This window comes from Elaeis guineensis, chromosome 2, assembly GCF_000442705.2.
Source record: "Elaeis guineensis isolate ETL-2024a chromosome 2, EG11, whole genome shotgun sequence".
Classification (NCBI taxonomy): Eukaryota; Viridiplantae; Streptophyta; class Magnoliopsida; order Arecales; family Arecaceae; genus Elaeis; species Elaeis guineensis.
In genome coordinates, this window is record NC_025994.2 from 32,782,119 (window position 1) to 32,809,683 (window position 27,565).

At 36.6% G+C, this 27,565-nt stretch overlaps 1 protein-coding gene across 10 annotated transcripts in view; it reads left to right on the plus strand.

Annotated features, from left to right (window-relative positions):
• The first annotated feature begins 201 nt into the window (after positions 1 to 201).
• Positions 202 to 27,565, plus strand: part of LOC105035618 (chlorophyll(ide) b reductase NOL, chloroplastic) — an 87,812-nt gene continuing 60,448 nt past the window's right edge. For 3 of the 10 annotated variants that reach the window (XR_012138554.1, XM_073251712.1, XM_073251713.1), the window contains exons 1-4: positions 207 to 498; positions 15,419 to 15,487; positions 15,733 to 15,794; positions 15,915 to 16,001. Coding sequence is in view for 8 of the 10 variants with exons in the window: in XM_073251712.1 (XP_073107813.1) it covers positions 246 to 498; positions 15,419 to 15,487; positions 15,733 to 15,794; positions 15,915 to 16,001 (471 nt within the window). In the remaining 2 variants the exon portion in view is untranslated. Of the gene's footprint in view, positions 499 to 15,418; positions 15,488 to 15,732; positions 15,795 to 15,914; positions 16,002 to 27,565 lie in introns of all 10 variants that reach the window. The other 7 variants (XR_012138553.1, XM_073251716.1, XM_073251717.1 and 4 more) reach the window with 5 other exon arrangements.

A 27,565-nucleotide genomic window follows, 5' to 3' on the forward strand; every position in this document is an offset into this window, starting at 1 on the left:
ATTTTATTTTAAATTTAAATTTCACATTTTACACTGTCCTAAGCTACGTCACTTAAAATCACATGCGCTCGACGTGTCCGAGCCCGGTCAACATACGTGCCATATTTTTGGAAATAAATTAGGATGAGGGTTAGTTTTGGAATTAAGTTTTAAAAAAATAATATTTAAAAAAAAAATCCTCCCTCCCTCCCCAAGGAATCTTGATAATAGTTGTTCTGCTATCCTGATCCACACGCGTGTTCTCTATGGCTTCCGTCTCCTTTCACGCCATCTCCCTCTTCTACTCCCGTCGTCTCGCACCCGCCGCTCGCCCTGCCCTGCTCTCCAAGCCAGCAGGCCTGCAGCGGAGCCTTGGCACCGCTGCCATCTCCTCCAGGGACCGGAATCTAGGGCCTTGGAGCCGGAATCTGAGGGGAATCCGGGTGGAATCTGCGGATAAGGGAGCGCTCGAACCCATGGTTCCCCCTTACAATGTTCTCATCACCGGCTCCACCAAAGGTCCTATTCCAAGCCCCTTCAAAAATTTTCCGCATTTTTCCTTTACTAATATTATTGGTTCCCGGAACTTCCCGCAGGTTTTCATGCAGCTGTTCATTTCAGTTTTGCTTTTTGCCTTTTAAATTCTTCAGCTATGCCGTTATTCTATTTTTATAAAAGATTAAGCCATTATTGTCTAAAGAAAATTGCCCGTTTTTATATTGAAAATTAGTTGAAGTGGGACGTGTATGTTGGACAAGTGAATTAAGCGCTGTGCTCATAATCGTCTGAAGATTGGAGTTTTGAAAATATAGCTAGGTGCAGTGGCTGACTGTTCCAAAGTTACTTTCTTAGTTCGTACGTATTTAAGCTGTCAACCTGACCTCGCTAGCTTTTCTTTTTGGCCAGTTTCTATAGTTTAGCTGTTGCTTTGATATAAGAAGCATGGTTGATCAGTTTTATCATGATATTGAAATGTCTCCGGCTAATTTCTTTCTTTTACGAGGATAAGCTACTCCAAATATTTGAGTTTAATGCTTTAATTCACATCATGCGGTGCTTGTATCATCCAATTCTCGAAATAAGTCATTAGCTTCGAAACATTAGGATCATAATGTGCACAGAAAGATAACAATTATCAGGGGACTTAACAATTCCTTCTTCTGGAGTCATTTTGCAGTGCTGTTTGGTTAGGAAGTTTTCATAACAATTTTCTTTTTACTCAAACAGATATATGCCAAATTTTATGAAAGTTTCTGTGAAGGAAAGATTTTTTAAAAAACTATTTTAGCTAATCTAGGTGAAAGAGGGATAAAAAGCTTACCCTCTAGGGGTTTCATTGATCAAAATATATATAGTACAGAATGTACACATATGGCAACATAGGCCAGCAATAATACATCAATAATGCCACAAAAACCTCCACTATACATGGAAAGAAATATCCACTATACATGGAAAGAAATATACTAAATATATCTTAACATCCCCACAAGCTGAGCATCCTTGGCATGGAGGCGAAGATTGGATCGCAAAAGCGAAAAACAAAAAGTGATCAAAGGTTTGTGAAGATGTCAGTAAGTTGTTTGTTAGAAGAGATATGGACCACATCCAAATCATCTGATTGAACTTTCTTCCATAAGAAGTGATGATCAAGTTCAATGTGCTTTGTACGGACATGTAAAATGAGATTTGTAGCAGATATGTTTTGCTAAGTTATCACAATAGATGCGAATAGAGTCCCACAAGGGGACACCAAGATCACGAAGAAGACGATGGATCCAAACGGTCTCGACAAGTGTGTAGGCTACAGATCAATACTTTACTGCAGAACTGGAGCAAGAAATAGTAGGTTGCCTCTTAGTTGACCAAGAGATTAGATTAGGGCCAAGAAATATGCAATACCCTGAAGTGGACCTCTGTGTATCTGGACAGCCAGCCTAATCAGCACTTGAAAAAGCAACGAGTGATGGATTTAGACAGCGAGAGATGGAAATGCCGTAGGACAGTGTCCCATGAATATACTGGAGAAGACGTTTAACAGTTTGCATATGTGTCTCACTAGGTGCATGGAGATATTGAGCAACTGTATTAACAGCATATGAGATGTCTGGTCTTGTGAAAGTAAGATATTGCAAAGCACCAACAATTTGATGATAGAAAAAGGGATCTGTAAGAAGATGCCCTTCATGGGCCAAGAGACGAGCACTCAAAGAGAGAGGGGTAGCAACCGGCTTACTAGTGAGAAAACCATGATGCTCAAGAGTTGGCGCGTGCATTTTGTTGAGTCAGAGAAAGATAATTAGAAGGAGGTCGAGTGAATTTAATGCCCAAAAAAAACTAAAAATAATGAATAAAGAAGAATGCAGAGGTGACAAATGAACATGGAAGGATTTGCGGTACTTCCAATAAAATCAATCTCAGAAAGAAAGAAAATAAAGCGCTGAACCAAGCTCGAGTGCCTGCTTTAGTCCATAGATGGCTTTCCATAGGTGGCAGACATGATGAGGAAGAGAAGGGTTTACAAAGCCAGGTGGTTGTTTCGTATAGACCTCTTCAGACAGAACACCATGAAGAAAGGCATTCTTCATATCAAGTTGCCGAAACGGCCACCCAAGGGAGAAAGCAATAGAAATAACAGTGCGAATAGTAGTCGGTTTGATAACTGATGAAAAAATTTTTGCAAAATCAATACCCTATTGCTGTTTGTAACCTGAGCCACAAGCCAAGTTTGAGATGCTCAAGAGAACCATCAGCCTTCCGCTTAACCTTATATACCCATTTGCAGCCAATGAGATTGATAAATGGTGGAGGAAAGATCCCAAGTAGAGTTAGCCAATAAGGCATTAAATTCCTCGGTCGTAGCTACACGCCAACCTGCATTCTGAATAGACAATATGGAATCAAAACACAAAAGTTAAAGCAAAGAGAAGGGAAAAGATAATACTCAGTTGATTCAAGGACCTAGTACTTGCACCTGGGATTGCAAGCCTCACACTTGTTCAACAACATCATGCCAAAGGAGAGGGGAAAAAATTGATATTGCATCCATTTTCTGGATTAGAGCTGGTTACATAACTCCAAGATCCCTTTTTTTTTTTTTTTTGTAAAGCTAACATTTTTTATAATCCCAAAAGTAGCCCCACAAAGGCGTGGATATTGTTCATAATCACTGTAGTGTAAGCAATGCCATTGACAGTAACACTATAGTAAGTTGACCCCTTAAGCTATCCCATAGTCTGAGATCTTTTAATCTCAGCCTTTGATTCCAAATAAACCCACTAAAACAACTAAAATTAATAAGAAACAAAAGAAAGCAATATGTTGAAATGAATCTTGATTGCTTTGAATCTGCAAACATCTCATCGATTTCAAAAAAGCAGCCTTGTTCCATCATGATATCATTTTGAAGGATATATATGCTATTGTGTTAGTGCATTTGAGGTCACAATTTCTTCAAGCTTTTGTGGATCTTGTATGCCAATTTGTTCTTTGGAGCATCTTGAGGATCAAATTAAACTGATTGGTTCTGCCTATTTTCGAATAGTTCTAACCCAGTTTGATTGTGCCAAACGGGGCCCTCCTACAAAACCCTAACCCAACCCATCCCCATGTTCGATTGATCCCTCTCCCTTTTCTCTCCTCTTTGAAACACTAGCCATTGCCCTTTCTCTTCCCCCTGATTCCTCCTCCTCCCCCTCCTAATCCCCTCCTCTTCCAGCGACAATGCCATGGGGAACCTTGCCCACAACTTTAGCCCTAGTCAACAACCTCTAGCCTTGATTAGGGACCTCCGATCCCCAATCTACCTCCCCTTCTCTGGTAGGTCCTTCCTCCCCTTCTCTCTTCACCTCCTTTCTCACTACTCTTGCCAGCACTTGATCGGTACAAGCATGTGTACCATGTGTCAGTATGTTGTGGTATGGTATGATTCCATACTGACTATACCTCACCAATATATAGGTCTCGGTATTGGTTTTGCGAACCTTGCTTCTATTGGTGGATCAACATTCAGCATCACCTCCTTTTCTTCTAGTATCATTGTGAAATTTCTGGCATTCATAGCTTTATAATTGTTTTCTTCATTTTGCTCTTGTGAAGCTTCTTTTATGACTGTCTTTTCTTCCATAATTCCTTTAGGATCTCACTCATGTTCAAATTTTTAAGCAAGCTCCTTTGCCTCTTTTTTCAATTGTAGAACCACATTTGTGAACTTGAAAATCTCTTTACAATACTATGTCCAAGATGATTGAAAGACACTTTGTTGTGGCTTTTAAGCGGCATTACTTTCAATATTCACACTTGTGCATGTTTGACAATGTGCTAGGTGTTGGGTGCTTGATCTCTTTGCACACCTTGTTTTTCAGTAACTGTTTGTCATGTAACTAATATTGTTTGCCAATTGGATCCTTGAGCATGAGAAGGTTCTTCCTCTTTTATATAATTCTTCTATTGAAATCTTATTGGTAATAGGTTCTTTTTGTTGCTTTGCTGGATGGTAAATAGTTTTTTGTATTAAGGCACCAAATACTTCTCTTTAAGCAGCTTCTTCATCTCTTCCTGATTGACAACAGAAGGTTATCATCAATGGATCATTTTACCTTCTATGTTCCTCCTATTATGTAGGCTCAGCCTTCAAGTTTTATGTCAGTGTAGCAAACTTGCATTTGATCACATATGTTATCCAATCAAAATAATCTTCTAGATCTATGCTCTAATATTGAAACTAAGATTTGCCGTACTAGTCGATTCCATACTATTCCAGACATACCATATCGGTATCGAATTGGTGTGTTGTCTCGTACCATAACGACACTTGGTATGCTGTCTCGTATCATACTGAACTGCATATCGATATTGTAATAGGATGTACCTATACAAGGCTCAATACTGAGGTGCGTAGTTTGGTTGAAACTTGTTTGGTTTGAGTTCTCTAACTAAATCTTCGTCAAGGACATATTCATAAGGACATTCTTGATAATCAAATATGCTCTATGTACTGAATCAGCCACTATGATAGAGCATGGTGCATACCAAAAGCTCTGATACCAAATTGATGTCTATAGGAAGGAACCTATGAGGGTAGGATAGGGCTGAAACTTATATAGTGCTGGAATTTCCGGTTTAGAAATGAGTTTTCAATTAAACTTGAACAGTTGAACTAGAAAGGTAATGCTTTTGAAGGAAAAAGTCAATGACTAACTATTATCTAACTCAATATTTAGGAATCTAGCATGTAAATAGGGTTTTTAATGGCTTATACAATTGAATAATCACAATCAAATCTTGCTGGAATTTTGTGGGAAAATATGACATATATGACATAAGACCTTAGGAAGAGAAAATCAGAAAAAGATCAATAAGAGAGAAGAAAAAAGAGAGTAAAACTATATATATACAAACTAGGAATTAAAAAATCAAATCACAGAAAATTAAAGGTAAAGGAAGGGAAATGATAGTGCTGGACTACTTCCAGTTCTAGAAATCAGACCTAGGGTTTGAAGGGCTCACATCTTTGTTGTGAAGTCACATCAAAGAGGGAAGACGTTCACTCCTTCCTAAATATTCTATATAAACCTAGTAACATAACTTCATCAGCCTATTTATATAAAAAGTAAACCATAAGGACTTTCCATCTTCCTAATATATCTTGTTGGAATTCGGGATTTGGTGATGCACATGTGTTTCAAAAATTTTATTTTCTAAACACCACATAGAAAATAAGATTAAAATACTTTTAATCTGAATTATGCATGCATGAAAACATAAAACCACATGGATCTATCTCATATGCTGAAATTGATATATACTGAATTCAGATTGTGATCAAATCACATATCTGTTTCGCAATCTTTTTCTTCGAATCTGGATCTGGAAGAGAAGAATTCTCTCTTAGCCGCACAAGTGTCCGGCCTCTACGAGTATCCACTCAGGATCAACCTGGAACAGCCCTCTTTAATCTGAATTTTGATTTTTCAAAATTCAGTCTACTGAATCTGAATGAAGCTGGATCGCGATCAACGCTTGATCTTCTTCTTCTCCTCGATCTTCTTCTTTCCTCTTCTCTAGAGTTTCTTCTTGTTTTGTGTTGTACAAAACACCAGCAACCAGCAAATTATGGGACACCTAACACCTTGGACGTGGAACTCCTTGGGACTCACGTCCCAAGGGATGGCGTGTAGAACGCTCAAGAGAAGAGAAAGGGAGAGTCAAGAGGGCGTGGGGAGAGTCTTTGGGCATGAGGGGCTGTGGTTTTTATGCTTTAGAGACTTTAGGGGAGGTCCCTTTAAATAGGCATGATGATTGAGATTACAAGTCCTACTTGCATTAGAATTCCTATTAACTTAAGTTATCTAACTTACATTAGGAAGCCCATTAGGCGCCAACAATTATAGCCCTTGCACCATAATTAGATACTCCAAAACATATCAAGAGACGCCCCATAAGAGAACTAAAAGTCCTCTAATCAATAGACACGCCAAACTTGATCAAATCAAGGTGGCACCCAAAAATAACTATCAAGAAAATTAATTAGAGACTTGCACCCTTAATTAATATGATCCATAACCCTAGACATCCAACAATTAGAGTCTCATGAATTTATTTATGGAGGTTATTAGCAGATAATTAGTTTAGAATTATTTTATCAAATAAGTAATCCTAACGGAAAGAGAAATTGGGTCCAACCATGTGCTAGCAAGGTTATCATGAACCCAATGAATTTCTTTATATCCAATTGATACTTCATAAGCTCAATTACTTATTTAAGCCTAATCTTTTATTGTGTGACCCCATAGGTTCAATTCTATCTGGTAGTGAGATATATAATGATCTTTATCATTATATTATTGAAATTTTTTTCAATGGGTCAGAATAATTTCACTCTAACTCAGCAAGGATTGTTAATCCAAACGATCCTAGTGAGTTCTCACAATCTACCAGTGACACCTAGCAGTATATAGTGGTAACTCAGTAGAACTGAAATGAACCTCTAGGTATAGTTAACGTATGATTCAGTCCCTCTATCGTGAGTCCTGACGAGATGGCAGGTATGAATAAATCATCAAACCTCAACATCAGTCATATGATAGATTCGATTAGCTCAAGTCCAGTTGTGACTTCTATGAAAATTTTTTTCCATCAATCACATTACTATGGCTATAGATTCTTGGACTTAGCCTTTCAAATTCTATAGGACTACTCTCTATCAAAGTCGATAGATCTGTTTTGATGTGCACTCCACTCCTACAGTGAACCAACTGTCGCCAACATCTACTACAAGGCTCATTGAGACCCATGTTTATGTGTCAGTCAAATTTCAGTAGCTCACTGCGAGTAGCAGTACCATCTCAAATCAAAGGACAGTCATACAATTACAGCATCGAGACAATCACTGACGATTGAATAGAAATCCAAATGATCTCTCGTATGGTCACGTTCAGTACTAGTTGTTCTCTAACAACCATCTGCACTCGTCATCCTGTATCTCTACACAGTCGACTAGAGACTCATCTATCCCGAAAGAAGTGATTTGTGCGCAGTTTATCCGGATCTATCACTGTCCTCATGATAATCCTATGACTGGAAGCATTTAGGAATTAAATACATGTCTCTAATTCTCAATACTTTGAGAATATGTATCGAAACTAATTTCATGGATGATTGAAGGACACATCACACTTGAATGAAAAAGAAATTGCTTTTTTATTGATCATATCAATATATTAAGTACAAAATTGTGTCCTAAAATTATTACAATGTGTTAGCCATATTGGCTTATAGGATATACATTTAACATATCTCTCATAATGTGATTACTATTCATGGTGCTGTAGCATGAACAAATCTTATGAATAGTCCTGTGATTGAAATCAGGTCCATCAAATTGTCGATAACATATTAGATATTTTAATATTAGCCCTTGATTCAATATAATCCACTAAAAATTAACAAATGACCATAGACAAAAGAAAACTACATAAACTGAATAGAACTATATTCAAGAAAAATCTGTCATGTTCCCTCTTAACTTAGATCTCCATTTATGGAGTTAAAAAATAAGAGCTGGATTTTTATATTTTTACAACCATATGTTAAAATATCGTCTTTGTGTTTTCTAAAATATTGCACTAAAGGGATAATTGAATTTTGTAGGTGGTATGTACATATCTTGAATAACCAGACATAGTGGTTGTTTGATTAAACATGCTATGTATGGGCTTATGTTAGTGAAAACTATACTTAGTTCATATTCATATGGTCTTTTATGCTTCATTCATTTAGTTTAAAGTTGACTCATATTATAAATTTCACCTTTCTTTTATATTTTGTAAAATTTTGAAAGAAATTATGGAAACTTGTGGTGTTTAATTCAAACCACGATTTGATCTGATCTAAACCTCTACAATTTAATACTGGAGCCCAATCTCATCAATATTGGTGCAAATTGTGAAGAGATCTTTTATGGACCAAGCTCATCAAGTATTTTGAGGAAAAGGTTTGGATGTTCATGACAACAAAAACAGTGATAACAACTCCTATGATGCCATGTTTATCTGCAGCCATCCACCAGTCAATAGAGAAAGTCATGTGCATGATCGACTTTTTACAGGATTTTTCTATAAGTGCTTCTAGCTGCACTCAAAAATGGGACAGAGTTAATGGGACAGCTTATTTGGCATGCTGAGTTAATTATGACCTGGATGCATTTCTGGACATATTTTCAGGGAAAAAGGGGCCTTATTGAAAGATTGCACTGATTCTAAAACTTTCCCATTGGCTTTCTTCCCCCAGTCCATTTTGATGAGAGAGAGGAGAGAGGAGAGAGAGGTTTCATTTATGTATAGGGAATCCATGCATAGGTGACAAGGTGGCATTCCAAATGACCTGTTGATCATGCTAAATCTCAATGGTCATTATGTCCTTGCTCATGACACACTGGAAACATTCATTCTCCTGGAGATCCATTTTGGCTGCTAGAGGAGGTTGCTGCCCTCTATCACATTATCCTTGAGCAGCAATCACAGCAACATTTCGACCATGATGAGTTTTGTAGGACGATGGAATGGATCATTCTCACCATGGCCTGTGGCCTCATCTTTTCCCCATCTATATCTGAATTTTTTTAAGTAGAAACTAAACCCTTTCTTAAGTATGGATTGTATATAATTCATTTATTCATCTCTCTTTTTTCTAAGAGGTTGGAATATAGGAAACTTAAAATGTTGGGTCCTGTAGAGGCTCCCATGATGAGGCTTAGGAAAAAGGACAATAGTGCAATACGCTATGCCTCAAGTATCTTGTCCAAACATGAAGGAAATGGAAATTTTTTTTCCAAGGGATGGGATGTAAATATTTTTAAACAATACAAGAAAAAGATTGGAATATTGCTTGTAGAATTCTTTTGTGTGTAGAACATTTTTTTTCCTTTCAATTAGTTGGGAAAATCTTGAGAGAAGTGGTCTGAGAGAAGGAAGGAAAGTTTTGGTCATGGAAGGGGGAAGAAGGGAAACAGGGTAGAGGCAGGTGAGAGAAGTAAGAAAGCTCTGATTATGGAAGGCAGAAGAAGGGAAAGGAGGCAGGGGTAGGCCATTGCTGAAAATAAAGTTTTGCATCCACTGAGAATTGAAATTCAATCATGCCCTTCAGCTTGCATCACCACACAAGTTGTGCCATCATTTCATCTGATAAATAGGTAACTGGCATTTTCCTTTTTCTATCAGAGCTAACCCTTACATTTGGACTGAATCTAAAACATGTGTGTTGGTTCACTAATAACAGTCTGGAGGAGAGGAGGAAGATTACTATTAGCATATACCTGTTGCTTGCTACCATTTCGTGTTACTAGTCATGAATGTAGGAAAGGAACAAAAACCTACCTTGACAAACACCTCAATATAATTCATTCCTGTCCTAACTCTATACAGTGATCTCTTTTTTTCTTTTAATTTCTTGAGTTTGTTTTCTGAAAACATTACTGTAAAGAACAATAGAAAGAGAAGAGAGAGAGATAGGTTGTGTAAAAGAAATGATTGTGTTATTCTTTCATGTTACAAGAGGCTTTATATATAGAACAATAAAGTCCAAATACAGTGAACTGTCTAGATACAATGAGCCATATAATAGAGCTCTAGATACAATGAACGTCTAATACAATGAACCATTGATCTTCTAATTGATATATTTCCTAAATAGGATTATACACCATAATCTATACTATAATTGATCTCTAACACTTCCCCTTAAGCTGAAGCATAGATGTTAATCATGCCTAGCTTGTTACAAATGTAGTCAACCCTATTCCAGTTTAGAGCCTTAGTAAAAACGTCTACTAGTTCTCCAGTTCTCACATGTTTGGTAGAGATAAGGCCTTGTTTGATCATCTCATGAACAAAGTGACAATTAGCTTCAATATGCTTTGTCCTTTCATGAAACATAGGGTTAGAAGCAATATGTATTGCAGCCTGATTGTCACACCACAGTCTCATAGGCACAGTACTTTTGAAACCAAGCTCATTAAGCAAATGACGAATCTATATCAACTCATACGTGGTTTGTGCCATAGCTCGATACTCTAACTCTGCACTGGACCGAGCTACCATAGTTTGCTTCTTATTTTTTAGAAAATCAGATAACCACCAGCAAAAACACAATAACCTAAAGTGGACCCTCGGTCTATGGTATAACCTGCCCAATCAACATCAAAGAAGCCCTCTATTTCACAGTGGCCATGATTCCTATACAAGATATCATGCCTTGGTGCTCCTTTTAGATATTTGAATATATGTAGACTGCCTTCCAGTGAGTAGTTCGAGGAGAAGACATAAATTGGCTAACCACACTCAGAAAAGATAATGTCAGGATGAGTGACAGTAAGATAATTAAATTTACCGACCAACTTTCTGTATCTCTTGGGGTCTTGGAGACTTCCCCATCATCTGCCATGAGTTTCACATTAGGTATCATGGGAGTTTCACATGGTTTAGCTCCCAACATACCAGTCTCCTTAAGTAAATCTAAGATATACTTTCTTTGTGAAAGGAAGATACTCTTCTTGTTCGAGCAATCTCAATTCCCAAGAAATACTTTAAAATACCTAGATCTTTTGTCTGAAATTGTGTCGGAGGAAAGACTTGAGATCACTGATGCCAGTACCATCACTTCCTGTAACTACAATATCATCCACATACAGAAAAGCATAATACAACTGTCACTTGACTGTCAATAAAAGATCAAATGATCAAAATTACTCCGCTGCAACCCAAACTGCAAAACTGCTTGATTAAAGTGGCCAAACTATACTCGAGACTATTTTAGCCCATACAATGACTTCTTGAGTTTGCATACTTTCCCACTCTCTCCTTAAGTAACAAAGCTGGTGGTTGCTCCATATAAACTTTCTCCTGCAAGTCTCCATGCAAGAATGCATTCTTGACATCTAACTGATACAGTGGCCACTGATGAGTAGCTGCAAGTGAAATAAATAGTCTAACAGAAGCAAGTTTAGCAATCGGAGAAAAAGTGTCAGAAAATCCACTCCATACACCTGGGCATAGTCTTTGGCAACTAGATGAGCTTTCAAACGAGCAACAGAATCATCAGGATTAACTTTCACAGTATAAATCTACTTACATCCAATAGCCTTCTTACCATTAGGTAAAGAAATCAGATCCCAAGTTTGATTTCACTCAAGTGCAGTCATCTCTTTAACCATGGCTGCATGCCACCTAGCATGGGATAATGCCTCAGTGATACTAGTAGGAGTCGTTAGGGAATCAAGGGAAGCCACAAAAGATTGAGCTGATAGAGACAAGTGATTATAAGAGACAAATGAAGAAATGGGATAGGTACAACTACGCTTACCTTTACGAAGAGCTATGGGAAGCTGAAGAGTAGGGTCTAAGGGAGGACCTTCAGTTTTTGGATTTGATGGAGGATCTTCAGGACCTGGAGGCGAAGAGGAGTAAGGTGCTGTCAGAGGGCCGAAGTCTCAGTAGGTGCTACAGTCATTTGCTGACGAGTGTAGTGGTGAGGAAGAGGAGCAATCATAGGTGGACGGGGCCTGATAGGTTCAGTATCTACAGGAGTTAACGATGAAGAAATAGAAGAAGTAGAAGGCTGAATCTTATACATAAGAAACTCATTATCAGTATTAGAAGAGACAATGAAATAGAAGTAAGAGGAGTAGATTCAAAGAACATAACATCTGTGGAAACAAGATATCGATCCCAATCAGGAGAATAACAATGTTACTCTTTTTGATGATGAGAGTACCCCAAAAAGATACACTTAAATGATTGTGGATCTAACTTGGAGACTTATGGGCAAACATTTTGGATAAAATAAGTACAACCAAAAATTCTAGGAGGCAAAGAAAATAAAGGATGAGAAGAAAATAAAACAAAATAAGGGATTTGACCAGAGAGAACAGAAGAAGGCATCTGATTGATTAAATAATAGGCTGTAGAAATAGCATCAGTCCAAAACTATTTAGAAACTTTCATATGAATAGAAGTGCTTGAGCCACTTCCAACAAGTGCCTATTTTTTCTTTCAGCAATCCCATTTTTTGGGGTATAACAACACAAGATGACTGATGTATAATACCATATTCTATCATATATGAGGTAAAAGCATTCGAGAAATACTCTTAGGCATTATCATTATGTAGAGTACGCACCGTGACATTGAACTGGGTTCTGATTTCAGCACAAAAGCATAGAACAAAGAAAACAATCAGATTGATTCTTCATTAAATAAAGCCAAGTAACTCTTGAAAAATTATCCACAAAAGTAATAAAGTATCTAAAATCAGTAACAAAGTATCTAAAACTAGACTTGGACTCGACAGGACAAGATCCCTAGACATCAGAATAAACAATTTTGAAAGGGCATGCAGCCTATTTATTGACTCAAGTAAGAGACTCTATGGTGTTTAGCAAACTGACAAGACTTATACTTAAGAGCTAGATAGAACTTAAACTAGGACATAACTTTTTCAGAGCATCCAAGGAAGGATGACCCAAACGACAATGGATATGAAAGGGAGAAACAGCACTCAAGCATGCAACTAATTGTGGCACAAATTCAGACACATTCTCAAGAACGTATAGCCCATTGGACTTACGACCTCTACCAATAATCTTCTTCATCCCAAGATCCTAAAACAGACAATATTTAGGGAAGAAGTGAACACTATAGTTGAGAGTATGAGTAATCTTGCTAACAAATAACAAGTTGAAAGGAAATTGAGATAAATATGGAATAGAACTTAAGGAAAGAGAAGGCGCAGGGCAAGCAATACCACTCCTAATAACAGGAATGGAAGAACCATTAGCAAGAGTAACACACTAGGTAAAATAGAAGAAAGCTGAAATGAAGAGAGAATACCTGTGTTTCCTGTCATATGATCTGTAGCACCTGAATCAATGACCTAGTTGCATGAGGAAGAGGTGAGACAAGCAGTAGGTTTACCTGACTAAACAAAGATAGTAGCAGAGAGGACCTGAAGCCCTGAGAGGCTTGGAATAGGGTATACTGGGCAAACTCATTAGCTATCATAGTTACTGTCTTGACACTTGAGTCTACTGAAGTAGGAGTAGGTAATATCATATCCTATGTAGCTACATTAGCAAATTTTTGACCTTGAGACTGAGACTGCATGGGCTTACCATTCAATTTCCAGCAGGTCCGTTTGATATGTCCTTCGCCACAATAATAACGAGTATGTGGACCATCACCATGGCCTCCACCATTGTCTCAGCCTCTTCTACCACCTCTAGCACCCATCTGGCCTCCTTTATCGCCCCTAGAGCTGCCATGACTTCCACCATAGCTTACCAGGCAGGAGCTTCATTGGATGATGACCCCTTGGAAATTTCTCGATGAGTATGTAGAAGACGAACATACACATCCTGAAGTGTGACGGTTTTGAACTAGTGAGAATGTGATCTTTTGCAACACTATACTCAAGTCTCAACCCAGATAAGAAATTGACAATTGCCAGCTGTTCACGTTGAGTATGCATCTGTTTCACATTGGCAGATATAGCATGCAGGGCATTCATCTCCTCATATAGTCATTTGAATTTAGTAAAATAGTCCTGTAAAGAGTTATCCTTTAAAAGCTTTGGACGGTGAAATTTCTGAGACATCTCATAAATACAAGACAAGTTCTCTTTTTTAGAATAAATAAATTCCATATATTCCCATAGATATTTGACAGTTTTACAATGAGAAAGAATATGTTTACTGATTTATCTAGAGTTTTTTGAATCATATCATAAAGCCGGTTGTCTTCCCATAACCACTTGTCTTGCACAATAGACTCAGGTGGATCATCTTGATGATTTACGCCATTTAGCATAATGCTTTCCATCAAATTTTTCATCTGTAATTTTGACAGACGTCGAGATTATTTTAAGAGCAACTATAGGTGACTTCTTTGATATTCTGAATTCACCTCTGATTTTTCAGTTTGAATTTCCTCTGCTCTTTGGTCTGCCATACCACAAATAACAAATGATATCCAGAATAGAAAGATTGAACCAGTAGGAATTAGAATAAAAATCAAGTCAGCAAAGAATACCCAGATGAACCTCCTAGCCCGGCAGCACCTTCCTCTAACACCAGCGGCACCTGGGCTCAACTTTCCAATGTGATCGCAGCTCTTTAAGCTCTTTCCCGTCACCAGCTCTAGCTCTCCTGGCTACGAGCTTTAGACCAGTTTGCAACTCACCTGGGTTGCGCCGTCAAGCATATGCAACTCACTTGGTTGCACAGGATTTCATCATGCGTGACCTCTGGTCATGCACTACAGAAGGAGGAAAGAGGGATCTTAAAAGTCGATCAGCAGAGGTAGTTTTTTTTTCTTTTAGGGATTGATTGGAAATTTCAAAAAAAAAAAAAAAGGGAATCAGGGATTGTGGGTTAGTTCAGAACTCTAGGCTCTAATACCATTTAAAGAACAATAGAAAGAGAAGAGAGAGAGAGAGAGAGGCTATGTAAAAGAAATGATTGTGTTATTCTTTCATGTTACAAGAGGCTCTGTATATAGAGCAATAAAGGTCTAAATACAGTGAATTGTCTAGATACAATGAACCATATAATAGAGGTCTAGATACAATAAACGGTCTAGATATAATGAACCATTGATCTCCTAATTGATATATTTCCTAAACAGGATTATACACCATAATGTATGCCATAATTGATCTTAACAATTACCTTTTGTTTGTCATCATGAGAGAAATGGGTTCCAGAACCCTCTGTCATTGATATGACCAGTTTTTCTGACATGTATGGTTACAGAAAGGAAGAAGAAAATCACTGAAACTTTCAAAAAGGAATATATCCTTTTAGTTCTAGTTGATTATGTTATATCTCCACCTGATTTTCTGACTGCATTGCTATACTCTGAACCACAATATGTTTATTTTTACATAGGTATTGGTTATGCACTTGCCAAAGAATTTCTAAAGGCAGGTGACAATGTCATAGTTTGCTCAAGATCAGGTATGAACTTGTCGTTCAACACTCATATGTACATCTGGGTTAAGGCTTTAACGTAATTGAAGTTGTTTCATAGGGAAATTTCAATATCGGGTACTATTGCCAACATTTATTCTACTACTGGCAACATTTATTCTCTTTTCTACACAGCTTATTGTACCAATTTTTGTTGCTGTTTATGAAAACCTTTTGAAAGTATCAAGGCAATTTACTGAAATTGTCACTAACATGTAATCGATGCTGTACAGGTGAGCGTGTAGAATTAGCAGTTCAACAGTTGAGACAAGAATTTGGAGAGCAGCATGTGTGGGTATCTACTGCACGGTTGCCTCTGTTCTTTTTCTGTTTTTGCCCTACCTTGGGTTGTAGCATATAATTCTCTGTTTGCTACTTTAGTAATTCATCTTCATACCATTTCCTATAAATTCAGGGAACTATTTGTGATGTTAGAGAAGGAAAGGATGTCAAGGCACTAGTTGCTTTCGCAAGTGACAAGCTAAATTACATTGATATATGGGTATTCAAATCCTCTCTTTCATTCTGTTCTTATTATTACCACAAAATTGGATGAACTATTTCAAAATTTACACAATAATTCCCTCTGGTTTATTTTTCAAATAAGGGAACACTGTGGATGTATGTTTTGTATGCATGTGTATATGCACGCACACACATACATGCATATACATATATATGTACATATACATACATATATACATACATACATGATACATACATATATATATATATATATATGTATATATGTATGTATAGACACATATACAGATCCATATACATATATATATAGATGCATATATATATATGTGTGTGTGTGTGTGTGCAGACACATATACATATATGTACATGCATATGTATACGTATACATTCATATATATATATATACACACACACACATATGCACACACGCGCACATGTATATATGTATACATATGTATATGGATATATATACATGCGCGTGCGCGCGCACACATGCACACACACACACACACACACACATATATATGATTGCATGATGCATGTATACATACACACACACATATACATACATAAATACATATATTTACATACATATAGATACATTCATATACATACATACATACATGCATGCATATATATATATATATATATATATATATGTATATGTATATATATGCATGTATGTAACACACACAGAATATATATATATATGTGTGTGTGTGTATGTGTATATGTGTGTGCGTGTGTGTATTATATATGTGTATATGTGTGTGCGTGTGTGTATTATATATATGTGTATATGTGTGTGAGGTAAGTCTGCATCAAAGTTCACCACTTAGGTATTCATTTATACTAAATTATGCTGATTTGCACTTTATTAGGTGATCTAGGAGGATCACTAGACTCGATGTGAACCATTTTTGCCACTATAGAGAAGGTTGTACAGGGTCCACGAGTGAGCTTTGCCACATCGGGTAGCCAAATTGTATGCCAAACTTTCGAAGGCCATAACTTAGCTATACAACTCCCTATTGAGATGATCCTTTTTTTTTTTTCAATTGGATAATTTTTTGAGATCTATGATGTGGCGTTATGCCTTGAAGGACTTGGCTTAGCTAGCATTCAAGTTCAAATCCCATCATTTGTGCCTCGGAATGGGCTAGTCAAACTAAAATTTTTTTTTTTAGAAAAGATTTTGATCGAGTGTAACTCCTAGTTCCTAAAGAATTAGGTAGAGCGATAGAAGGCAAAGTCAATATAGAAGTTGAGATCTACCTTTCGTAGGATTTTTGCTTTTTCGTGTTTATTTTCATTAGTCATGCCTATTTTGGGAAAGCTAGTTCTGTTTGAATTAGGAGAGGAATCTGATCTGAATTATGTAATGGTGGACCTCACTGGTATAAATAGAGGCTATGTACCTTAGTTTTTGATGGATTAATGAAAGAAAGGGATCTAGACCCTACTTTCACCATCTTTCTACCTTTTTTCCTAAATCTTTTTGAAATATTCGAGTTGAGTAGGATGAGGAAATTTTTCCTTCTCCATGATTGGATCATTAGGCCTATGTTTAGTTTTAATTTCTTTGGTTGCTTTCTTCATGTGCCAAGTCTTTCTAAATTGTTGTCCTTCAATTTGATTCGGGTGCACTGATTTGTAATATACAATTAAATATAACTTTGAAAATATATAGAAATTCGAGAAATGGGCTTTAGAATGTTGATTTCTAAAGGTGCCTGTGGTTTGTGGATTATATCAATTGATAGGTCAATTTCAACTATAATATAATAGAATGGACTTCGGAGCAAACATATTGCCAATGCGCTTCATGTTCTATCACTAGACTAGGTTCTCTTAGATTCTTGGCCTATAAATATATTGTATTTCTTATAATAATTTATCTTCATGTCGTGTTTATATAGACCTTGCTGCCATGGACCTCATTGGCAGGTGGGGTAGTATAAGACCAACAAACCCATCTAAGAGATAATAAAATTGGAGGAATATTGCATCATCTAGTATTTGCTTGGTATAGAACAATGTTGCTGAACCGGATAAAAGAACCCAAATGGTTTGCCTAAGCAGTTTAGAACAATTGGATCAAAACCTTCCCCCATTCGATTAAGGCCTGGGTCGGTTAGAAAAAAAAGAAAAAACCCCTAGCTTGGTAAAAGGCCCCCTTCCTCCCTGATTCGGATCATTTGTATATGTGTGTGTGTGTAGACACATATACAAATACATATACATATATATACAGACATATATATACATATATATACATAATATGCACACACACACACATGTATATATGTATACATATGTATATAGATATACATAACGCGCGTGTGTGCACACATGCACATGCATATATATATGTTTGCATGATGCATATATACACACATATACATACATAAATACATATATATACATACATACATACATATACATTCATATACTTACATACATGCACACACATACACACACACATATATATGCATGCATGCATGTATGTACACACACACGTACATATATATGTGTGTGTGTGTGTATATGTATATGTGTGTGTGTGTGTGTGTGTGTTAATATGTGTGTGCATATTGTTGGATTCTGGTTGCACAGCAGAATATGGTTTTTAAAAATTTTTATATGCTTTTAACTATTAAAAACAAGTTTTAACACTTAAAACAAAAAAATCAGAACACAAATCCTAAGAACACTTTGTAGATTTCAATCAAACAAATCAAGCATGCATATAAAGTAGAATTTATACCTTCTTGAAGATGATGAACCGGTGCGAGGATGATCTCCACAAGACATCAAAGTAGATGTCCTTCAATGGTGATCCACACAGGATTGATCAAGGTTCTTTCCAACTCGATGTAGTGGTGCAGCCTTCTTCACAAGTTCACTGCAGATTGTCCTTCTCAAGAATGGATTGCACCACAGCCTGATAGCCTTCGAATTTTCCACTAGACCACCCCGCAAATCTTTTCTCAAAAGATTTGGATACCATAATCTAATTTAGATATCCAACTCTTGGATAATCTAAACCCTAGAATAAGCAAACACTTTGCCTTTCTTTTCTCTCTTGTTTTATTCTATTTTTTCACTTGTTTTTCTTTTCTTTTTCTTTTTTTTTTCTTTTTCTTTCCTTTCTTTTCCTCACAAGAGCCCACGCCTAAAATCACCAAGGAATACACGTTAATCCCAAGTGGAGCGCCCCCTTTAAATAGAAAGGAAGGGGCGCTACAAACCAACCTTTGGCATTTAAGCTTTCTCATGCGATGACTCATGTTTCCTATGAAGAATAAATTCTCCGTGAGATTATGTTGGGCGTAGAAGAGCCTTATGCAGAAGGACTCCTCTTCTGCGCCCAAAAGTCAAAGCACCATCAAATGGCGCAAGAAATAAAAGCTAGGCGTGGGAAAACATCCCTTGGCGCACAACCTCCACGCGGTTCCTTGCTTTGGCTTCCACATAATTTAGGCATTACATGGAAACCAAGGCGTATGGAGGAGCCAAGGGAAGGACTCTTCCTTCCCTTATCCAGAAGTCTAGGCACCATCAAGTGGCATGGAAATAAGGTGTGGGCGTGAGAAATGAAGTGGGCATGGGAATAGGAAAGAAATTTAAGAGTGCTCCAAAAGGACTCCTTCTGGACGCACAAAACAAATGGGCGTTGCATTTATATTTAGTGTGGAATGGCGTGGAGGAAGTAGGTTTCATATGGAACTCTTCCATATAAAGAGTTTAAACCAACTAGGAAACCATAGGTTGGAACCTAATCCTATTAGATCAAGGCAACAGGCTTAGGGTTAGCTCAAAACACTTTACAATCAAATCCAATTGGAAACTTGGATTAATCCATGTGCTAGCAATTTAATTAACCCATAGGATTTACAATAAATCCAATCAGATCAGACCAAGATCAAATTCCTAATGTGTATGATCCATTGGATTTCATATCTAGCTAGCAGTGGACTCAGACTCATGACCTAAACCAATCCGATTAGATTAGGTCAGTCCAAATGCATCAATTAATAGAACACTTTCTAATTAATTTTTAAATTAAATTTTTTAATTCCTGCAAGTCCACAAGTCAAGATTGACGTCTAGCAATATGTCATGATTATCCAGAAGACATGAAATTTGGTAGAAATATCAAAAATATCTTCAGTGGTGAGTTATTGTGCAATTCAATCCTTCGATCATACAACATCCAAATGAGCTATGGGTATGAAAATATGTCAGCCCAAATATTTATCTATATATATATCTGATCTGACGATGATGACTCGATTGATAAATTAATAGAAACTCTTTCTAATGTTCATTCCTGCTCTGAACAGACTCTTTGAGTCATCATCCTATGAGACTACATAGGATGTTTTCTCCTCTTACAAAGAGTGATCGATTCTTTGTTGACCACTCACAATCTCGATGCACACTTCACCATATCCAAAACATTCCACACATATCTCAAAGAGTTATGCTAGGGTATGAATTAAAGCATAGATCCATATATACAAGATACCATGGCGATCTCAGTCAAAGGATCACTTACACCACTCTCACTAGAGAACCATTTTTTGACATGCTGATAAAGCTCCATCAGATATTCTCCCTGTGGATCAGTTAGTGAACTTATTCTCCAATGAGCACCTATATTCTTGTATTAGTGTCACCACATAAGTGATTGTGAGATTAATCATCTTCTCCATCGAGCATACATAGGATGTACCAGTTTTACCGGCATCATCGATCTCCGACTCGATGATTTTATGACTGAAAATATTTTAGACGGGCTATCAAGATTTTAGGTCTCCTAGTATGATCTCATCATGATCCTAAAATTATTATCCTAATCTATAGATTCATCATAATCATAATTAAAATATAAAATGATACAGTAAATGATGAAATATAATGCTCATAAATATAAAATAATGATTGTCATGCAAATGAGTAGGAAGATTATATAGAATAGTTTCATCGCATATCCATGCGATTGATTGTAGACATTATTCTTTCAATCTTCCACTTGAACTAATGCTAATTGTCCCTATACCTGATGTTCATGCTATCAAGGTGTCGATCACACTGCTACTGTGACAAGGTTTAGTGAGCAGGTCCATTATGCAATTCTTTATATCAACTCATTCTATGATCACATCATGAATGAGATAAAAGCGTCTTAGGATGTGCGTGGGTTTCTAGTGAGACCACACCCAACTCAGTGTTGAACGCTTTCATCAGGCGACTTTCCTTAGCAACTTCACTTGCCGCAATATATCGAGTCAACTACAGTCTGCTGTTTGAAACTTTTTCAATTCACTGCTTTTCTAGTACTTCTCAAGTACTTGAGGATCTTTTTTACGGTTTTCAATGATCCTTCCCTGGATCTGTCTGAAATCTAATGGTTATGCCAAGCATAAGCGATATCAGACTTCGTACATTGGTAAGTAAAATTCTTTTACATCCATCCATGTTGAACCTCTTCAACACGAAATATATGTACCTAAATTGGGATAAGCCTAGTATCCTCTTAGATCTATCTCTATAGATCTTGATACTAAGTATATCGGATGCTTGACCCAAGTCTTTTATGGAAAACATCTGTGATAGGTAGTTCTTGATCGATTGCAATATAGGGATATCATTCCCGATGAATAGTATGTCATCCACATATAGAATAAGAAGTCAGTAGGACTCCCACTTGTCTTCATGTACACACTTGATTCATCCTTATTTTGATAAAGTCAAATTATTTGACTATCTCATCAAAATGGATGTACCAACTCCTCGATTCTTGCTTACTAGATTTGTCCTCCCACTAGAGACATTCTCTAGCTGGTATGCAGTTATAGCAAGCAAAATTCGGGTGGACATTCCTGTTAGCAGCCTATTGGGTCACACCCACAGGTGCATCAACCGAAGTTCGTAGTTGATTGGTATACAGGGAGTCCATCTCGGATCTGATGGCTTCAAGCCATCTGTCAGAGTAACTCATGACTGCTTTCGCATAGGTCGTTGGATCATCATTCTCAATGATGTGTGATGTGTTGTCATTCTTAATGACAAATCCATATCAGAGTAGTACATTACTCACTTTGATTGACCTTCGAAGGAGGCGTGTGTTGTGGTATTACCTCATAAGTGAGCACACCTGATCGAGGATCAACTTGTGGACTCTCCATAGGTTGTTGCGGGATAGTTTGTAGGTCTTGAACTTTTCAAGTTCGATTATCCTCCCACTGCCCTCTTCTTGGGTAAACTCCTTTTCCAAAAAGGGGCATGCCTACTGATAAAATACCTTTTATTTATTAAGGTAGTAAAAGTAGTATCACATACTTCTTAGGATAACCTATAAATCTATACTTATCTGATCTAGTACGAAGCTTATGTATATCAACTCTTTTCACATAACTAGGTAATCTGTCTTTTTCTTTTCATATCTTATATGGAGTGTTAGTAACAGATTTTGATGGTATCTTTTCAAAACATATGTAGTATTTTCTAGGGCAAAACTCCAGAATAGATTGCAGCGTATGTGAAGCATTTGATGGACCACACCATATTATATATGGAGTATCCATCTCTGGCCTGGGTTGTTACTAGCCTTTCGAACCTTTATGTGTACGAGGCCCAACAACTTGCTCCCCTTATCTCTATGTCTAATAAATGGAGATCTTGGTCATCTTATCCATGAGATAAGACTTACAAGTTTTATATGATTCAAAATCATACAGATTAAAGAACTTTTCTTTGTATTACTTGTTTATCTTTGACTCACTAAAATAGCTAAGTTGGCAATACCAGAAATATGTGACATTTATATATTCTTTTCTTGTTCTCATCAACATGAAGAACATATCATTGAGTGATAGAAACATGAGACCATTATCATAAAACCATAGCCATAAAACTTATCAGAAGGAAAGCAACCTTTTCCCTTTACATTAATTTCAAAACCATGCTATAATAATATAGGAATTGAAATAATATTTCTGATAATTTTAGACATATAATAACATCTATTAGTTTCAAAGTTTGCCCGAAAGCAATTCTAACATAAAAGGTTTTTACAGCTTAGGCCTAGATGGACTCTCTACTAGCACCAAATAGCTCGAAGTCACCTTTATTTAGTTTTCTTATTTTTTACAGTTCCTGCAACAACTTGCATAAGTGGGAACCACAGAAGGTATCTTATATCCAAAATCGAAGTTGAAGTACTCAATGATAAATTAGTTTGTATCATATACAAACTTTTAGCAAATGCAACATTTGCAGTCTGCTACTGCTTTACATTTGCAAGACAACTCTTGCAATTTTTTTTCCAATGCTCAACATTGCTACAACGAAAATAGGTACCTTTGGCGGAGATATTTTTCGCCTTGTTCTCCTTGATGATGCTATCTATAAACTAAAAAAAGGAATCAGTGAGTGTTTGCAAGATCAAATTTTGGTTCAACTCATCATCCTTCATAAAAATCTAACTAATCTAATCGCATGATCAAGTCAATTAGAATGCGCATGACAGTCATATTGTCATCCCGTCATATCTTATATGCGGTTTTTTCTCATTTTTAGCATCATTCCCGATCGAATGAGGACTAGGAGAATAGGAAACTATCTCCTAAGTGAGAACTATTCTCAAATTCCTTAACCGGTCCACATGGCTCGGTTTCGTTAATTTATTGACATCAAATATACCATGCAATGATAGTGAAGATGCAGATGAATCTATAAGAACGATAACATAAAGGGACTACTTATAATGACATTCACAATTAGATGAGATTTTTATCTAATCGTCTCTCACTTATTTGACGAATTCCATATCCTCTAATATGGAAAACGAGAAACCTTATTGTCAGGTTTCTAAGTGGGGTTGAGATCCCAATTCTCATAAAAGCTTTGTGGTTAGTACAACAAATTTCTATGAGTTCAAGGGTAGGTAACTCTTATCAATTGCATCTCATGCAACTCTCCTATAATTTTTGCCTCTAAAATACTTATAGCCTTTTGGATAGTACTAGAAACTATAGTATTTTAGTTAAATCGTACTCTTCATTCCCATATGGTCATATTTGAATAATATTATTCTTGTGGATAGCATAATAAGGCAGCAGTATCCATATATGCCATAAGCATCACTAAGTCAACATCATATTAAGCCCTATAGCAAGCCTTGTGGATAGCACAACAAACTCACTGTAGTTTTGACATACTCTATTAGCTTAGCATGAGCTAAACATGGCATAAGCATCACTATGTACTAAATCAACATCACATCAAGCCCTATAGCAAATCTTGTGAATAGCACAATAAACTCACTATAGTTTTTGACATACTCTATTGACTTAGCATGAAGGCATAGGTAGTGTTCTTAACACTTCCCCATTATGACTTAATATAATTTTAATGAGGGACTTTTGGTCTCAAGCACATCCATAATATATACAAATGCATCACAGGCAATTATATTTAATTCTAAGTACCAGCATATAATAGCAATTAATAAAATCGGATGGTTATGAACTTTTCTAGTGTTATCCACCCGAGCCACTTGGATGGATTACGGGTCTCATCCTAGGTGCATCCTAGACTGAACCATCATATGATCGATCTTCATATGCCTAGGCCCTTTAGCCACTTGGTAGTGCAGTCTTCATCTCCATGAAGGCTTTGATGAATGCTCATTTTTTTCTTTATTCGTAAATGAAAAGAAATAATTTCTATCTATTTTCAAATAAAATTTTCTATCTTTAATTTTACATCAATATGTAAAAGTTTCAATCAGTAGTTGGGAACATACGTAGGAAGGAAAAAAAAGATATAGCTGAAAATATAAATGCATCAGGGGCACCCCAGCCCCTATTAAAAATATTACAACTATTGCAGATGCATTCATACAATCAGCCATCACAGATATATTCACCAATACATCCATCACATGGGTGTTTTTAGTCCATAACCATTCATCATGCAATTTATAACAATTATATAAAACATGAAAATAAACTAACCATGTTGTTCTAATTGTGATATCATTCATGCACTTGTCACTTAAATATTTAATTTCATGGGCACAGATCCATCTAGGATTTTTGATTCGGGTTCAACTCTTGACCCAATATTAATTTTGAGTCAACCATATGTCACCCTCTTGAGTTAAATTAACCAATTCTTAAACAAATCCTAATCAAATTAGATTTGCTAAGATTCGATTAACTAAGACTCAAGTCCTAATCAAATCAAGTCAATGACAATTAAATCCACTTTAATTAAACAAAATTTTTAATCAAATTAGAACTATGAATCTGATTTGATCTACAATCATAAATCCTAATCTAATTGGGTCAATGAATTGTAGGCAACATCAAATTCATCACCAAAAACTCTAATCTGTGTTTGAAGCATCTTTCATCCGTGATCTAATTTTTTTTAACCGCAAACTTGCCTAGGACAAGAACCATGATGGGAGACCTCATCATGATCAATGCCCAATCGGTGGTGGCCAGTCCATGGGTCTAGGGTGCGTGCATCACATGCAATCAACCTTTCGTCCCACACATCACATGCACAAGGCAGCAATTTCATGAAAAATTCAGATCGTTAGATCTTGCCTAAACTTGTCACACAAGCTTAAGGCCATGGATTTTAATGTCAGGGTTTTGATCATGGATAAGATAACATTTATTCTTAACCAAGGATGCACCAAACCAACAATTAAACACCAAGTAAAAAATCAAATTTTGATATAACATGAATTTGATCTAATCAATATCACAACAATAACATGATATTTGATTGAATCAATCAAGGATGGCTCTGATATCACTATTGGATTCCGATTGCACCGCAGAATATGATTTTCAAAAATTTTTACATACTTCTAACTATTAAAATTAAGTTTTAACACTTAAAACAAAACAACCAGAGCACAAACCCTAGGAACACATTATAGATTTCAATCAAACAAATCAAGCATGCATATAAGGTAGAATTTATACCTTCTTGAAGATGATGAACCGATGTGAGGATGGTCTCCACATGACACTAAAGTAGATGTCCTCTAACGGTGATCCACACATGATTGATCAAGGTCCTTCCCAACTCAATATAGTGCTGCAGCCTTCTTCACAAGTTTACTGCCGATTGTTCTTCTAAAAAATGGATTGCACCACAGCCTGATAGCCTTCGAATTTTCCACTAGACCACACCATAAATCTTTTCTCAAAAGATTTGGACGCCATAATTTGATTTAGATATCCAACTTTTGGATAATCTAAACCCTAGAATAAGCAAAGACTTTGCCTTTCTTTCCTCTCTTATTTTCTTTCTATTTTTCTCACTTGTTTTTCTTTTCTTTTTCTGCTTTTTTTTTTCTTTCCTTTCTTTTCCTCACAAGAGCCCACTCCTAAAATCACTAAGGAATACACGTTAATCCCAAGTGGAATGCCCCCTTTAAATGGGAAAGGAAGGGGCACGACAAACCAACCTTTGGCGTTTAAGCTTTCTTACGCGGTGACTCATTGTTTCCTACAAAGAATAAATTCTCTGTGAGATTATGTTGGGCGTGGAAGAGCCTTCATGCAGGACTCCTCTTCTGTGCCCAGAAGTCAAAGCACCATCAAATGGTGCGTGAAATAAAAACTAGGCGTGGGAAAACATCCCTTGGTGCACAACCTCCATGCAGTACCTTGCTTTGGCTTCCACATAATTTAGACATTACATGGAAACCAAGGCGTGTGGAGGAGACCAAGGGAAGGACTCTTCCTTCCTTTATCCAGAAGTCTAGGCGCCATCAAATGGCATGGAAATAAGGTGTGGGTGTGAGAAACGAAGTGGGCATGGGAAATAGGAAAGAAATTTAAAAGTGCTCCAAAAGGACTCCTTCTGGACGCACAAAACAAATGGGCATTGCATTTATATTTAGCATGGAATGGCATGGAGGAAGTAGGTTTCATATGGAACTCTTCCATATAAAGAGTTTAAACCAACTAGGAAATCATAGGTTTGAACCTAATCCTATTAGGTCAAGGCAATAGGCTTAGGGTTAGCTCAAAACACTTTAGAACCAAATCCAATTGGGAACTTGGGTTAATCCATATGCTAGCAATTTAATTAACCCATAGGATTTACAATAAATCCAATCAGATCAGATCAACATCAAATTCTTAATGTGTGTGGTCCATTGGATTTCATATCTAGTCAGCAGTAGACTCAGGCTCATGATCTAAACCAATTTGATTAGATTAGGTCAGTCCAAATGCATCAATTAATCAGAATACTTTCTAATTAATTTTTGAATTAAACTCTTTTAATTCATGTAAGTCCACAAGTCAAGATTGACGTCTAGCAACATGTCATGACTATCTGGAAGACATGGAATTTGATAAAAATATGAAAAATATCCTTCAATGATGAGTTATTGTGCAATTCAATTCTTCGATTATACAACATTCTAGATGAACTATGGGCATGAAAATATGTCAAGCCTAAACACTTATCTATATGTATCTCGATCTGATGATGATGACTCGATTAATGAACTAATAGAAATTCTTTCTAATGTTTATC